We start from the raw sequence: 17,792 nt of genomic DNA, 5'->3' as shown, positions 1-17,792 counted from the left end.
GGAAAGCTAATTTACGGAGAATTTGCTTGGTTTCTGATCCCATTGCAGTCTGACTTTATACACAGACTTTTCTTGGCTGTCTTGAAGATAACTAACTAGTGACCAGTCAGTTGCAAAACCAGCAACTGTCTTTTCTTACTGACTCTTTCTTAATTTCTCTGTAGCATTTGGCACTGCAGTAACCCCTCCTTATCTGTAGTTTCTCTTTCCGTGGTTTCAGTTACCTGTTGTCAACTGTGGTCTGAAAATATTAAATAGAAAATTCCAGAAATAAAGAATTCATAAATCATTGTATATTCTTCTGAGTAGTGCGATGAAATTGAACCTTTTTGCTCCATCCTACCCAGGACATGAATCGTCCCTTTCTCCTGTGTGTCCCACCTGTTAGTCAGTTAATATCCATCTGGGTTATCAAATTGACTGTCATAGTATTACAGTGAACACATGAGAATGTGTTCAAGTAACCCCCCGTTTTTTTTTTTTTTTGGCCATGTCACTTGCAGGATTTTAGGTCCCTAACTAGGGACTAAACTTGCAGGATTTTAGTTCCCTAACTAGGGACTGAACTAGGGCCACAGCAGTGAAAGCTCCAAGTCCTAACCACTGAACGACCAGAGAATTACCAAGTAACTCTTATTTACTTAAAAATGGACCCAAAGCACAAGAGTGGTGATGCTGGCAAGTCAGATAGGCCAAAGAGAAGCTTTAAAGTGCTTCCTTTAAGTGAAAAGGTGAAACTTCTCTACTTAATAAGGAAAGAAAACATGCTGATGTTGCTAATATGTTTGGTAAGAATGAATCTTTTATCCGTGAAAGTGTGAAGACAGAAAAAGAAATTCTGCTAGTTTTCCTGTTGCATCTCAAAGCTGCAAAAGTCATGGCCCAGTACACGATAAGTGCTTAAAGATGGAAAAAGCATTAACATTTGTACAGTAAGATATTTTTGAGAAAGAGAGATACCACATTCATGTAACATTTATTACAATAAGTTGTTTATGATTTTTCTTTTTATTATTATTATTGTTAATCTTCTCTTATGCCTAATTTGTAAATTAAACTGTATCAGAGACTTATATGTATCGGAAAAAAACACATGTGGTTTCAGATGTCCACTGGAGGGCTTGGAACTTATCCCTCATGGATAACAGGGGAGACTGCTGGGTTGGTCAGACCTTCTTCTTCTTGTTTGCTCACTCAGTTTTTATGTCTTTGTGGTTCTCCTGTCACTTGGATTGTTCTTCCAGTCATCGCAATCCCTGTCCTCCTCTCACTTTGTAAATGTGCAAATCCTTTGAGGCTCTGCTTTGATTCCATCCCTCTTCTCACTTTGTGTTTCCTCTCCGTGATCTCACTGACCGTTGTGGCTTCAGTCCTTGTCGGCATGCAGTTGATTCACAAACCTGCCTTCCCTCTTAGGCTACAGTTCCTTCTTTGATTGTCTTCAGACGACATAAATATCTTACCAGAACTGCAGGTTGAAGGTTCACATGACTGAACACTTTATCTTTCTCTCTCCCTTGTTTTTGTCCTCTTCATCCTGTGGCTGTATCCCCAAACGTGGTTGGGGTGCTGCTCCTGCTCCGCCTTTGCTCATGCAGTCTCCTTTCCTATCCTTTGCAATACTGTTCCTTGTGCTGTTTCACTATGCTTTGAGGTCTGCCCCAAATACCGTCTTTTCTGCAAAGTACTGATCTGGCCTGCAGATGACCTGGCTGTTCTTTGCTCTAAAATGGGGGGTTTCCTAAGGCTATTTACTTATTGAAATTATAAAGTTCTTTGTGATTTCTGTCTGTGTTTGCTTTTCTAGCCATGAATCAGGCCACTCCCTCTCAGGAAGCCTTAATTCACCACATGACCCACATAGACTCACTTCTTGTTCCTCGGAGCAGAGCTTTTTGCTTCCATGCATATGTTGTTTCCCTTGGTGGCATATCTTCCACTTAGTGTTTTTTAGGGCTGTGGGTGTTTAGAGTTGATAAGCTGGCCTTTGAGACTAGTCCCGTAGAGAAGTCTTCCATCATATAAATAGAGTCCTTCGTCTACTGAGTTCTACAAGCAGTTGGGCATAGAAAAAAGGGATAGAGTGTGAGCTTTGATTTAAACTCCAGTCTTGATATTTACTAGGCTATGTAAACTTGGTACCCAGTTTTCCTGAACGTGTTTCATGATCTGTAAAATGAGGATGATATTTAAACCTTTATGGGGCCAACACAAAGTTTAAATGAGAAACTGCATATAAAATGCCAAGCATATGCTAAGTCCTCAATAAATGGTGTTAAAGAAAAAAAAAAAATGAAAAGGAAAGAAAAAAGAGAAGCAGCAGCTGTTACTTTCCCTTCGTGGGGTCATTTGTGTATGTTAGGGGCATGGGAAACGGTGTCAGACCGAGACTGGGTGCCGAAGGCAGAGCACAGAGGATATCTTCTTCCTCTTGGGAAACTGGTTTGCCAACCACAGAGAGAAACTTCTTCCTGGAGCCAACTAGTGACTTCTTCCTTATGTTACACACACTTTGTTCATCTCTCTCTAAACAGAATTGCTTTGCTCATGTTGCCCTGTTCCCCACTCTGCCTCCTCCCATTCTCCATACTGTCCCTGGCTTTAAAATGCAGGTTGTGTATGTGGCTCCCTCCCACTCCTCCAAGTACAGATAAATCCTAATTCTTAACCCTGAATTATATATGTACGGCTCTTAATGATCTGGTCTTCACTCTCTCTCTAGCCTAGTCTTTCACCATGCCACGTACAGTGGGCATTTTTTTTTCCTGACTGTCCAGCATCCGAATTCTTTTCTTGTGTCTGGAAGGAGGACAGGACCTGTCTCATATCTCACATATTGAGAAGTTTAGATACTCATTTTCCCTATTTCCTGGCAGCTTGGGCGTAGAAATGTGACGCAGAGTGACTCTGAACCTGCAGCGAGTGACCTCGAGGGTCCAGGACTGGATCAGTGGCAACAGCGGTGGCCTCGTGTTGTACTGACCGCGGTGTCTCCACCTGCTGCCACCACGAGTGGTTCCACCTGCAGCTCTGACTGCCTAGCCTGTTAATGGCTTAGTTTCAGAGTCTAGATTTTTTGGCCTTTGTGTTAGAGCTTTGAGGCTACCCATTGCTTTTCCAATACATTCCTTATCTGTTTAAAGGAACTCAAGATAGTTTCTGTGATTTGCACTTATGAACAGCCTGACTTATACCACCCTCAGTACCAAGTAGCCCATTCACATTAATCTTCTGCAGTTCTTCCAAACTGACCATGGTTGTTTCCACCTCTGGGCTTTCTCACGTTCTGTTCTACCTGTAACAGTCTTTACCCCGTTTTCAAACTGTTTGACTCTTGATGGTTCTTTGGGACTCAGCTCTGTCACCTTTTCTGGAAATCTTTCCCCAGTTCTTAAGATTGGGTTGTTAGCTCCTCAATGTTCCCACAGAAGCCTCTGTTTACATCTGTGTAATACTTACCACACTATATTGTAATTGTCTTGACATTCCTTGGAGACAAGGACTAGCAGTATTGAGTTGGCCAAAAAGTTCATTAGGGTTTTACTTCAAGCTCTTACAGGAAAACTCGGACAAACATTTTGTCCAACCCAGTGTATTCAGTATCTCTGTGATGCCCTGGCAGATAATGAATGCTGTCTAAATTTTATTGGTTGAATGAGTAAAAACTGTTGAATCATACACTGTGTTATGTTAAGATTTGTCTGTTTCATAATAAACTGTGACTGTTCTAAGAGCAGGGACCAAGTTATTCTTCATCTTTATATCCTGAATTTTTAAAAAACCGTTTGCTTATTTCTTTATTTGGCTGTGCTGGATCTTTAGTTGCGACATATGGGGTGTAATTCCCTAGCTAGTGATCAAACCCAGGCCCGTTGCGTTGGGAACACAGAGTCTTAGCCACTCGACCACTAGAATAGTTCCTTTATATCCTTATGTAGCTTAGTAGGCGGCTTATTTGTGCATGTGTACCAAGACACGTTAGTCATGTCCGATTCTTTTCGATCCCATGGACTGTAGCCCACTGTAGTTCCTCTGTCCATGGAATTCTCCAAGCAAGAGTACTGGAGTGGGTTACCATTCCCTTTTCCAGGGGAGCTTCCTGACCTGGAGACCGAACCCAGGTCTCCTGCATTGCAGGCAGATTCTTTACCATCTGAACCACCAGGGAAGCGTATCAGTAGACCCTGAGGGAATGTTAAATGCATGATTGAATGACCGAGTGGCAGAGCTGTCTTTTTAGAATTTCAGTTAAATAGTTTTTCCCAAGAGAAAGTATCTTCTTTGACCATATAGGTAAAAATGATATCTGCATGTGGCTCATACTGAATAACTGACATTCTCAACTCCTACACCAAGATTGGTAGTCTGTTTAGAAGATAATATTTATACATGAAAAAATTACTTGACAAGCTAGTATTTCATGTGCCAAGTGAGTCCTATGAGCAGGTGTTACTTCAGTGTCAGGCTCAATATAACATTCTTAATTGAACCTTTGAAAGTGTGCTCCCTAAGCAACTACTTAGGAAATGCCTATTGGTTAACTGGACTGATTAAAGTGGAAGCCTGTAGTAGGCTTTGTCTTTCTGTTTTACTTGGTTTACATGCTACTTATTTTGGACTGATTCGTTGGAATTTTTCCTCATTTCTTTTTAGGTCCAAGACAACTTTGACAAGATTGAGTTCAATAGGATGTGTTGGACCCTCTGTGTCAAAAAAAATCTCACAAAGAATCCCCTGTTCATTACGGAAGAAGATGCATTTAAAATATGGGTTATTTTCAACTTTTTATCTGAGGACAAGTACCCACTAATTATTGTGCCAGAAGAGGTAAGGTGTGGCTCTGGGAAGTTTATGTGACTATCTTAGCATCTAATAGCTCTAACTTGGAAGTATCTCTGTTAATTCAGTGCAGATATGGAAGGAGGTCCTGTGCTAGTGTTTTTGGATCAGAGGCAAGAAAGCATGGATCCAAAAAAGTCCCAGACTTGGTAATTTGAGGTCATGCAGTAACTCTGGATATTTACAGGCAGGGTGGGGCTCTTCCTCTTTAAGCTGTTCTAATTATAGACAAATCCATTCTCAAGAAGTCTTTTATTCAGTATAAGTCACAACATAATTTTCTGTCTACTTACTTGTTGGCAAACCATAAGAACTAGCTGAAGGATACTATATGGGAAACACACAGGATCCAGAATGTTATTCCCAGGGCTCATTTATGTGAGGAAATACTACTCCTGTGTCAAAGTCAAGGATGGAGACTTTTTTTAAACCATACTTTACAAAGTAAATTAAAAAGGACCTTTGCTTGTTCTGTTGTGGATTCTTTTCCCTGAGCTTCCAAAGGTTGGGAGAGGAGCAGGGAATGCAGGAGTAAGGCTCTGTGCTGTCTTATTGCCCTAAAAATGATACATATAAGATATGCTTATTACAGCTGTAAATTTAGAAAAGACTAATAATATCAGATTAATCAACTGGAGTCTTCCCCTTAAAAAAAAGAGTCATCTGTAATCCTCTAACATTAGACAATGTTATTTAACCTCTTGAATTTTAATTTCCTCATCTATAAAATCGGAGAAGGCGATGACAACCCACTCCAGGACTCTTGCCTGGAAAATCCCATGGACAGAGGAGCCTGGTAGGCTGCAGGCCATGGGGTCGCAAAGAGTCGGACACAACTGAGTGACTTCATTTTCACTTTCATGCATTGGAGAAGGAAATGGCAACCCACTCCAGTGCTCTTGCCTGGAGAATCCCAGGGATGGCGGAGCCTGGTGGGCTGCCGTCTGTGGAGTCGCACAGAGTCTGACACGACTGAAGCGACTTAGCAGCAGCAGCAGCATCTATAAAATAGAGCTCTTAAAAATGTTTATTCTAAGGGTTGTGAGGCTTTATATTTAAAGAACTTAGTTCAGTAACTGAAACAAGTCAGAGAAAGATGGATACATATGATTTCATGCATAGGTGGAATATAAACAAACAATAATTAACCAAACCAAAGAAAAACATGTAGATCCAGGGAAGAGAGTAGTGGTTATCAGAGGGGTAGTGGGGGTGGGGCTGGTAGGATGAATAGAGAGGGTCACCTGTATGTGATGGACGGAAACTAAATTTCTGGTGGCGAGAACACTGTAGTGCCTGTAGACGTAGAAATACAATGTTGTGTAGAAGAAACTTATGTAATGTTATAACCCAGTGTTACCTCAATTAAAAAATCTAGAATTAAAAAAATAATAATTGTGACTAGGGGAAAAACTAAAGAAAGGAGTTAGCTCTGTGCCTAGCATGTGACATGTATTCAGGAATTACGTTAGCTCCTGTGACTAATGTTATTGCATACATTGTTGCACACTAGTCTGCTTTTTTCTTTCCACAGTTTCAGCAGTGGAATTCTAAGTCCTAAAAAATGCATACTTTCAGGGTATTAGATAAACGAGGTAGAACTGCCCCTTCAGAAAGGCTATACCAATTTATATACCCACCACTAGTGATCAAGCGTGCCCATTATTATCCACTCTGCCAGCATGGAGTCCCGTCTGTGATTGATTTCTGTGATTCATGTTCATGTTAGGAAAATCTGTTTAAAAGTTTACACTGCAATATTTTTTTCAAATCAGCAAGTATTTATTGACTGGCAACAATAAATGAGGCAATAAGAGGAATCTGAAGTGAAAAAGATGACTTCCTGCCTTCAAGAAATTTGCAGTCTGCTCAAGGAAAAGAAAGTCAAGTGTAATTCAAAGCAAAATAGACAACCTGTTATAAGGGAGAACAAATACCATGTAAATAGAGGGAAGGGAAAGATTTATTCCAGTTTGGGAGAAGTCAGGGATCAGGGAAGTCTTTTTAAGAGAGGCAATAGAATGTAGTGGTTCAAAGCAGCATCTTAAACTTTTTCAGTGAAGGCCAGACAGAAAATATTTGAGACTTTGTGGGCTTGCTGGCTGTACTGTCTGTGCTGTAGCTACTCAGCTCTGCTGTTAATAGCATGAAAGTAGCCACAAGACTGTATGTTGCTTCAATAAAACTTTTATTTTTGGATGTTGAAATTTGAATTTCATATAATTTTCATGGGCCATGAAGTATTATTATACTTTTGATTTCCCTCTCCCCCGCCCCAACCACTTAAAAATGTGAAAACTGTTCTTAGAGCAAGGGTGTATAAAAGCAGGCTGAGAGTCAGATTTGTCTGGTGGGGTAGATTTGACTCATGGGCTGTAATTTGGTGTTCCCTGGTTAAGAGCAGAAAGCTGGAGTCAGATGTCTTGGATTTGAATTCTAGCTTCATCACTGCTTGCTAGCTGTGTGTCCTTGGGCAATTTATTTAATTTTTGCTACAGTTTCCAGCGCTGTAAACTAAGACTAATGCTACTGTCTACCTCCTGCTGTTTTTGTGATGATGAAATGAGAAGAATGCCTGGCTTTTAGGAAGTTCTCATTAAGTGTTAGCTGTTATATTTAGGGGGGAAATAGCGCTTATGCTGGGTCTTAAAAGATGCAAGGGTTTTGACTAATGGAAAAAGCAAAGGAGAATACTTCTGGATGGAAGGGACAGAGGGCAAAGTCATGTGAGGCAGGAAAGCAAAGGAAGAGCATGTCTGAGATGAGTGAGGTATGTCACTTGGCTGAATTGCCAGTCTTCGAAGCAGCTGGACCTACTGATTTAAGCCAGAAAGGTAATTTTGAAAATGTTGGGTAGCTTATAGAATGGCTATTATGGCTGAAAACCAGGTGTGGAGGCTGTGCAGTGAGGAACCACAGGGAAACTGTATTGTGCTGTGGAATATCTCTGGCCCTGCACGCTGCTGCCCAGGAACTCAGATCTTCCTGCAGCTGTTCTTGCTACCACGGAGAGCTTTCTATGCCTACTTCCCAGTCATAGGGCATGATGCATCTGATTGTTAGGATCTAGGTCAGGTGTCATGAACTAGCTGCAGAGAAGGCTTGGAAAGGGTCCGTTTGTGTTTAGCTTCCACACTGGGAATTCCCCAGCATAAGGGGGTTAGCATGGATTTCATCGATGTGCTTGCTAGCTTCTCCCACTCTGGACTGGTCTGTTTACCTAGTTATTCTTTCGGTCATGGTCAAGATCAGACTCTGGGGTCAGTCACTTCAGTGCCCAGCCTACTGGGTTTTCCCAAAGAGTGAGAGTTCTGAGATTTGGAATTTCAGTACGCCCTGCTGCTGCTACTGCTGCTAAGTCGCTTCAGTCATGTCTGACTCTGTGCGACCTCATAGACGGCAGCCCCCAGGCTCCCCCATCCTTGGGATTCTCCCATTTGTGACCCTGGAGAACAAAAGTACCTGAAACATGTCATTTTGAAGACTACTCATTTAGGGTTTTACTTTGAACTTTCCTCACTAATATGGTTAATAATGAAATGATACTCCCAACAACAACTATTGCCACTAAGCCCCTGTAGAGATAAAAGTAGATCAGTGATAAGAGCTTTTATGCATTATTTTTAGTTCATAGAATGAATGAATGACTGATTTATGCCCAGAGCTTAATTATGTGAGGGTTTGGTGGCTGTCACTCTGATCTTTTGTGTGCCTTCAGTAGTTTTCATGGTCAGAAAGAGGCAGGCCTGCTATATGTAAGCCAGGTTTTACTGGCTTCTGTCAGGGAGCTGATAGAAAGAGTTATTTTAAAAAATTAGCTTCCTTTCCCTATAAAACCAGACCACCTTACTTGCCTCCTAAGAAGTCTGTATGCAGGTCAAGAAGCAATGGTTAGAATGGGACATGGAACAAAAAGACTGGTTCAAATTGGTAAAGGAGGTACGGTAAGGCTATATGTTGTCACCCTTCTCATTTAACTTATATGTACAGTGTGTCATGCAAAATGATGGGCTGAATGAATCACAAGCTAGAATCAAGATTACAGGGAGAAATATCAATAACCTCAGATATGCAGACACCACCTCCCTTATGGCAGAAAGCAAAGAGGAACTAAAGAGCCTGTTGATGAAAGTGAAAGAGGAGAGTGAAAAAGCTGGCTTAAAACTCAACATTCAGAAAACTATGATCATGGCATCCAGTCCTATCACTTCATGGCAAATCAATAAGGAAACAATGGAAACAGTGACAGACTTTATTTTCTTAGGCTCCAAAATACTGCAGATGGTGACTGCAGCCATGAAATGAAAAGATGCTTGCTCCTTGGAAGAAAAGATATGACCAACCTAGACAGCATATTAAACAGCAGAGACATTACTTTGGCAACAAAGGTCCATCTAGTCAAAGCTATGGTTTTTCCAATAGTCATGTAAGGATGTGAGAGTTGGACCATAAAGCTGAGTGCCGAAGAACTGATGCTTTTGAACTGTAGTGTTAGAGAAGACTCTTGAGAGTCCCTTGGACAACAGGGAAATACAACCAATCAATCCTAAAGGAAATCAGTCCTGAATATTTATTGGAGAGACTGATGCTGAAGCTGAAGCTCCAGTACTTTGGCCAACTGATGTGAGGAACTGACTCATTGGATTAAGACCCTGGTGCTGGGAAAGATTGAAGGCAGGAGGAGAAAGGGATGACAGAGGATAAAATGGTTGGATGGTATCACCAACTCAATGGACATGAGTTTGATCAAGTTGGTGATGGACAGGAAAGCCTGGCATGCTGTACTCCATGGGGTCACAAAGAGTTGGATACGACTGAGTGACTGAACTGAACTTTCCCTATAAATAGCATCTTTCCCCTGGTAGCTCAGATAGTAAAGAATCTGCCTGCAATGCAGGAGACCTGGGTTTGATCCCTGGGTTGGGAAGATCCCCCAGAGATCAACCCACTCTAGTATTCGTGCCTGGAGAATTCCATGGATAAAGGAGCCTGGTGGGCTATAGTCCATGGGCTCACAGAGAGAGTTGGACATGACTAAGCGACTAACACTTTCACTTTCCCTATAAAATATCTGTTAATTACAGAAACGTTAGATTCTTATTCTACTTATTTCTACAAATAAATATAAAGAACTTTCTATAGTTCTGTAGTTCTGCCACTGAAAGAGAACCAAGGTTAGCATTTGGAGATACTTCTTTTTATATTTTTTCTATTCATGACTTTTTAAAAAAATACAGTGTGATTGTACAATATATACAATTTTCCCTGCTCTTTTTTTTCAGTTAACATTATGCTGTAAACATGTCATTGACAATTAATAAATATAATTTTAATAACTGTAAAAAGGGAGGGATTAGGTGCTGCGCAGTAAAAATGAATGACACACGTCCTTTTTAACTGGAGCATGATGGCTGTGCAGGGACAGACAACTTTCAGGTCTGGGCAACTGGGAGGAAATATAGTGTAGTTGTTTAAAGCGTGGTCTTTCAGATCAGACTGCCCAATTTAAATCCCTGCTTGACCACCTTTTGGCTCTGTGACCGTGAACAGCTTACTTAGTCTCCCGGTTTGGATTTCCCCATCTGGAAAATGGGGGTCATTGCTTCCTTCACTGGGCACTTGTGAGGACTGACATAGTGGGTGTATGTGAAGCATTGGTGATGAACTATTTGGGGTGTGATGAATGGTGACGGTTTGGTACAGTTGACATTGTGAGTGGATCATCCTCGTGGAACTGCCTTGTTTCAACTGGAAGAGTACGTTCAGAGCTGGGAGAGGCCAGGGCTGGGGACAGAGACAGGGAAGCCATGGGAGTCGGTTAGGTCAGGAAGAAAGAGACGGTGGTGGGAGAAGCGAGGGCCGAGGATGGAACCACGGGTCCATTTCTGTAGCCGGGGGAGGAAGTAGATTTGGTAAAGGAAGTTTAACAGTCTGTCAGGTAGTAGAACTGGGAGAGTGTTGAGTCATGGGTGCCAAAGGAAAAAAAAAGTTCTAAGAAGCAGAAAAGTAGTTCCTAGCATTAGGTGCTATAGAAAAATTAGAGGGTGATGAATGAGAAGTTGTCCTTGGATTTAACAATTAGGTTGTCATTGGTAAGCAAGGAGAAACCAAGTTCACTCTAGTGGTGGAAATAGTTTCTCAGTGTTTAATAATAATAATGTAATTGTGTACATATGTTAAAGGGGAAATTAAAACATGTTATGGAATTTTTGTCCATGAAAATTATTTTGCTTAGTACAGCAACATAGAAGGGAATAGAATGTTGACAGATGTAGATGTGCCAATGGTATTTTTAAACCTAGCTGCTGCTTGGAAGAATTATGCTAATAAAATCTCCATTATTGTGTTTTAAGACATTTTATAGTTTCACTCTGCATTTTCTTTGAAACTGGAGATGTAGTGGGTCTCTTACCCATGATCTTTTGATTCTTTCCATCACAAAAATATACATGGTGGACTTGAAAGTGACCTTAGAATTAGAAATTACTTTGTAGGGAGATTTACCGTATTCCTTGAAGCAGCTCTGACTTGATGTGGGGGACTTGTCTTTGGCTTTAAGTCATCACTGAGTCATAGGCTGTTGGAGGGAGCCCGTCAGCACCAGCTTCCTGACTGCCCTGCCTAAGACACTCAAAAGATTTCTGCTTTAGGTGTCCTGAAAAACTGGGACTCACAGAAGACTTGAGGTGGGCCATGAGTTTTATTTTTCTGCACCCAGAGCCCAGCCAAGATTCCACAGCTTGCTTGTTTTCCTCTTTGCCGGCTGACGAGAGCGTCTTGCTCCTCTTCTAAACAAGTTAATCTCATTTGAGAAGGGAACCCCAGGCAGCATACCTTGTCGTGTCACTGTTTGGACTTACTCTGTTGTTCTGATGTCCTTAGCTCCCTCAGCCTTCTTCTGATTAGAAATAGAATTAGAGTTAGTTCTATAGATTACTCCTCTGTGGCCAGGAGTACTTGTGTGGGGAAAGAAAGGATCATTAAAACAGATTATGTGAAATAGCTTTGGCTAACTGCTGAACCAGCTTCCTAAGGTTTAAAATATGGTCTTGTGTTTAGTAAGCTCGTAGCACATCTCCTGGCCTTTGCTCAAGCAGTGCAAATTCAAGGTTGCACATTTTATGAAAAACAGTGGAGTTATTTCTTAAGGTTCCATTCTCTGTTAGATTTTGCTTCCTTCCTAAGTACTTATTAAAGTACTTTTATGGTTCAGTTCAGTTCAGTTGCTCAGTCGTGTCCGACTCTTTGCGACCCCATGTACAAAGTATTAAAAAAACTGTATTTGGAACTAGTTTTAGGCTTACAGATTTTAATAAAATTAAGTGTGAAAACTTACACATTTAAAATAAAATTGAAGTATAATGTCTTAATTTGTCACATATGAGTTTGATTTGTAATATTACCAGTTGATTTTATGCTTTATAAACTTAGAGTAATCTTTATGTTTCCAGTAAGTCATTTATCATAATGATCATTTGCATTTGAAGTCCAAAATGTGGGGGGTTTTTACATTTTTTAAAATTTTATTTTATTTATTTATTTTTTAATTTTTATTTTTACTTTATTTTACTTTACAATACTGTATTGGTTTTGCCATACATTGACATGAATCCACCACGGGTAATGTTTTTAAGTGAGATTTTATTCTCCACCTTTGATTAATACTGTATTAGACATAAGTAACAGTGGTAGTTATATGACTAACATAAGTGGTATAGATAAATTTGCTTTTGATTCAGTTTCCTATCACCCAGAAAGTAGTATCAAGAACATTGAATAAATAAGTGACTTACATCACGAAAGTCCAGAACTAGCGTGTCCCCATTTGAGATAGTTCCAAAAGTTTTGTCGAATGGTTTTCCTGGAAATGTGTGTGTGTGAAGTATAGTTTTTACATTAGTATTAATTTCCCACTGAGCCAAGAACAAAACAGGATGTGTCTGTTGCTAATTTGGAAGAATTGCCTTCATGCAGTTAAATCTCAAATCTGAGTTTTAAGAGACCCTCAGTGAAATAAAATCTGAATTAAGTCCATAAAGACCCTCTTTAATGATTACAGGGAAAGAACTTTTAACAAAGAAATTTCAGAGCCAGAGGCCTCAAAAATCACATGCAGCTTGAAAGTTTATTCTTTGTTATTTTTGGTGCAACTTGCCTTGGAAGGAGGAAGTAAGCTGCTTCCTGAAATTGAATGAGCTCTTAGAATTGGTGCAGGCCACTCAGACTAACCCAGCAACACGTGATTTATTCTTTAGTATGATCAAATAGTTGAGAATGGGAATGTTTGTCTCTCCTTGGCCCAGTATAATGAACTAAGAGGTTCTTAAGTTATTTGGTTGTGATAAGTATGTGATTGTGTTCAAAGTCAACAGGAAATGAATCTAGGTTAGTTACCTGGCACAGGCACTGGGAATGCAGAGCAGAAACGGCCCTGATGAGACTCTGAAGGGGGGAGGGCATGTTCAGAAAGGTCCAGGAGGAACCTGGAGAGCTGCCTCTAGAAGAGCTCAGTTTGCTGCAAACAGGAAACATTGTAAAAGACATTCCAATACACTAGGGGAATTGCAGCTCCAGCATACAAGAGGAACTGAGGGGCACAGGGTCATTCCCAGCTGTTTCCTGACTTGTACTAATGGTCAGTCAGTTGCACTGTCTTGTCACACCCACTTTTTGTCATCCTGTCCATACATGTGGCCACGCCCATAGCCTCACTGCTAAAACTTCTAGGAGTGCCTATACAGCTTTTATCCCAAGTTGTGATCAGGCAGCATGGGCCCTCTTTCTGCTGCCTTAGGGAGATTGAATTTCTGTGCATGAGAACGCCTCTGAGTTACTTTACTTTGGTCAATTGTTTATATAATTAAGTTTTTCTTTCTTGTGCCTTATTGCTGTACATTTTTTCTCCCTTCTCTTTTGTATCCTGTTCTCTCTGTCCCTCTTCTCTTTTTTCTTCTTGATTTCCTTTTTTCTCTTTTTCCACTTCCTGTCCCTGTTACTTCTTTTTAAAAGCCACGAACTTACCTGATGGTCAGGTGGTTAAGAATTCTCCTGCCAGCGCAGGGGGTATGGGTTCGATCCCTAGTCTGGCGAGATCGCACATGCTGAAGGGAGCTAAGCCCATGTGTCACAACCTGCATGGCATAACTGCTGAAGGCCGTGTGCCCTGGAGCTTGTGCTCTGTAGCGTGAGGAGCCACCACAGTGAGAAGCCCTCCCACTGCAGCTGGATAGTAGCTCCTGCTTGCTGCAAGTGGAGAAAGCCCGTGTGCGGCAGGCAGCAAAGACTCGGCACAGGCAAAAATAATTTTTTAAAAAACCAAGAAAATAATATCTGTTAAACTTAACAGCAGATACACAAGCTTAACAGGTACATCTCCAACAAGAGAAAGGAAAGACCTGAGTGTGTTTTTCTCCAGCGAGTAAACATTTGTTGAACACCCCACTGTATGCTAGATTTAGGGTATTAGATAATCTGCATACTGGAGGAGCTTATAATATCTCATCAAATTACATCAATAGAGCTCTTGGTATTTTTTGACCTTGTGATGTTTTGTGAGTGTGTATTTCTTTGCAAACATGTTTTTCCTATTGTTCACATTCTTTTCCTATTAAAGTATGTTATTTCACAAACAACATTATAACCAAGTTGGAATTGCAAAGAAGAGAAAGAAATTAGTTCATAATCCTATCTGTAACAAAATTGACTGTAATATTTTCCTCTAGTATTTGTCAGAATATTTACATAATCTTTATGCAATGGAAATCATAGGTAAATTTAATTTTGCATTCTTCCTCATTCTATGTTATTTCATGAACACTTTCTTAAATGTAATTTGAAATGGTGCAGTGCAGAAGGAAGTAGCATTGATTGAGTACCTGTTGTGCCAGACGTTGTGCACAGTGTTCTATTTTTGTCCCATTTTATCCCCATGGGAGTCCTATATGATGAGTTTTATTATACCCATTTCTTTGATGAGAAAATTGAGGTTTAGCTTGGTTTATTTCCATTTCATTAACTGAGCTCTACGACATCTGTGTACGATGCTGAATTCTGGAGATTCAAAGATGAGTGGGGCATTGTCCCTCCTATAAGGAGTTCAAAAAATCAGCAAGGGGCAGCATTTGAAAATAGAGATACTTTCTGTACAGTATACCGAGTTCAAAAGAGGAACACCTGACCTGGGTCAGAGCTCTTTTACCAGAGCAGTGCTTTTCAGACTTTAATGTGCATAGGGAATTACCTGGGGTTCTTGTTAAAACGCAGATCCTGATTTGTGGGTCTTTGGTGGGATATGACTGAGTAGAGAAATGGAGAAAGGTAATCTCAACAGGACAGCATGGGGCAAGGCATAGAAGCATGAAAAAGTGTGTTACATGGGTACACTACTTATAATCTCTCGCAGGTGTTGGCTGACTACAGCTTACTGGCTGAATTCAGTGCGCAGCCTGTTTTTATATAGTCCCTGTGCTAAGAGAGTTTTTACATTTTTAAAGGGTTGTTAAAAAGGAAAACCCAAAACAAAGAAAAACATATAGCAGAGACGTATAAAGTCTTAAATATTAACTAGCTAGCCCTTTATAGAGCTTGTGTGGGATCAGTGTTGATGGTGGTGGTGGTGGGGTGTAAAATCTGCAGTGAGGCATGGTGGAGAAAATGTTAGAGACAGTATCCAGGGGGTGAGTGACCACAGGGGGACACAGAAGAGCTTGCCTTTATCTTTGAGGTGATAGGGAGCCAGGCAGAGTTTAAAGAGGGGAAATGAAAACAGTAGGATTTTGTCACTGATCTTGATGTGAAGGAGTGGGGCATGGTTTGTCATCCTGGCATGGGTGGATGGTGTTGTTCACAACTGAAATCCGTAATTGGAGGAGAAGCCATTTGAAAGGTAGAGGTGATTCATTCATATTTGGATATGTTGAGTTTGAGAGAGCACTGTAGGGTAGCCAGGCTTTCCAGAAGATAAGAGACGTCAATTCTAATTCAGTATTACTGCCTCACAGTGGTTTTTTTTTTGAACTGTTACTATTTCATTTACATTTTTAAAGCACTTTCATGTCATGTGCACATCCATTCATTATGTGCTCATTCATCAGAAAAAAACGGCTATGGGACAGCAGGTGTCTTGTGATCCCTTTCATGCCAATGCTGTGTGTGTGTAGAGCTGTTTGGAGGGATGAGCGCAGTATTTTCTAATATTTTTCTATACAAAGCTATGTGTTTCAGAATTTAATAAACTTTTCTGGCCCAGTCTAGGAGTTCAGCATTGTTTACAACACTGTCAGAATTCTAATGAGAAGCGGCAGCATTAATTTCAAATAATTGGCTTATGTGGAAAATTTATAAATTGGAAACTAACTTGTACATACTTTGAGATGATTATTTAGTGCTTGCTTATTGGTTCAGCAAAATTAGTATTCTCATGTATTGAAATCCAACAGAGTAAACAGATCACATCAGTTTATGTATGATAGTGTCTGGATGCAGTTTGCTTTTGTTCTTTATACAAATACGCTGTTAAGGGTTCCAGTTTTTTGTTACTTTATTCTAAGTTAGCATAGACTCAGTGGCATTTTATCCATACCCTTCTCCTTGATGGTGTCAAGATTCTTTAAAGATACACTTGGAAGTATAAAAGAGTATTTCCTAAATTGACCTTTTAATTTATTATTTAGTGTAATAACATAGATACATACTTAAGTTTAAAAGTTTTTTTTTTTTTTTTTTTGCTATGCAATAACGCTTTTAAAATTCTTTTTCTAGATTGAATACCTGCTTAAGAAACTTACAGAAGCTATGGGAGTAAGTTGGCAACAAGAACAATTTGAAAATTATAAAATCAACTTTGATGACAGTAAAGATGGCCTTTCTGTGTGGGAACTGATTGAGCTTGTTGGAAATGGACAGTTCAGCAAAGGCATGGATCGTCAGACTGTGTCCATGGCGATTAACGAGGTCTTCAATGAGCTAATATTAGATGTGCTGAAACAGGTGAGCATCCTGTGACACTGCTTCTCCTCGCCTGTAGAATTTGACGTTTGCAATAAAACATTTTTATCACAAAGATGAGCCTAAGTCACTTATATTTTTATGCTAATTTAGAACAGGAATAAAATTTCGTATTTTCTCAGTCTTGTGTTAGGTGTACGTTGTAAATAATCACAGTTAAACACTGGGAAGTTACTGTTTTGAAAGCACTGTTTAAATGATCACATTTCTGAGCATAGTACTTTCGTGTCATGTGTACGTCTATACTCACTCATCTGAAAGGTGCCATGGCACACTCTTCAGTGAAGAAAATGGGTTGTGGACCAGCAGGTGTCTTGTAATCCCTTTCATGCGGTGTGATATATGTGTGTGGAGCTGTCTGGAGGGATGGGGCCAAAATGTTAGAAGTGATCACTGCTGGGTTGTGAGATTTCTATGAATTTTACTTTATTCTCTTTCTTTTCTTATTATTGGACTTACTACTATAATGTTTATGTATGTTAACCTCTCTATAGGCTATGTATAATTTTTATGGAATCAGAAAAATACTCTTCCTTTTGGGGAAAAGTGCCTTTATGTAATAAAGTTGTGTTTATCGTATTAGGTTGTAAAGTTTGTATTCTCAGTACCTGCATAGCATCTGATAATATTTATGGTATACATATGCTGACATACATAGTCTGTTTAATAAACTTAATGCTTAGTAAATAGAATTTATATATTTTGAATGGGTCTTTCAGATGTCTTACGTTATTATATTGAATAATAACTCTTACTGGTTGGTCCTTGTTTTGCTCTCTTAGGTAATGATGTTGTTTTTGTCTTTTCTTCAGATGTAGCCTATCAATAAACTTTAATTGAGGCTTAATTTGTGTAGGTTTTTGGTGCTGTAAGAGGTTAGGAAACATAGTCTCTGAAGAGGATTTCCAGGCCCATTAGGATGGCTGAATATAGAACTGCAGATGAAC

General features: G+C 39.9%; 1 protein-coding gene across 2 annotated transcripts in view; it reads left to right on the top strand.

Moving 5' to 3' along the window:
* The window catches only part of SWAP70 (switching B cell complex subunit SWAP70), a 76,251-nt gene that overhangs the window by 35,210 nt on the left and 23,249 nt on the right, over positions 1–17,792 (top strand). The window contains exons 3-4 of one of the 2 annotated variants that reach the window (XM_052652603.1): positions 4,654–4,827; positions 16,600–16,827. In XM_052652603.1, coding sequence (XP_052508563.1) covers positions 4,654–4,827; positions 16,600–16,827 — 402 coding nt within the window. The remainder of the gene's footprint in view (positions 1–4,653; positions 4,828–16,599; positions 16,828–17,792) is intronic. The other variant, XM_052652604.1, reaches the window with a different exon arrangement.

Source organism: Budorcas taxicolor, chromosome 15 (genome assembly GCF_023091745.1).
Source record: "Budorcas taxicolor isolate Tak-1 chromosome 15, Takin1.1, whole genome shotgun sequence".
NCBI classification, from domain to species: Eukaryota; Metazoa; Chordata; class Mammalia; order Artiodactyla; family Bovidae; genus Budorcas; species Budorcas taxicolor.
This window is presented reverse-complemented; position numbering and strand designations above follow the sequence as displayed.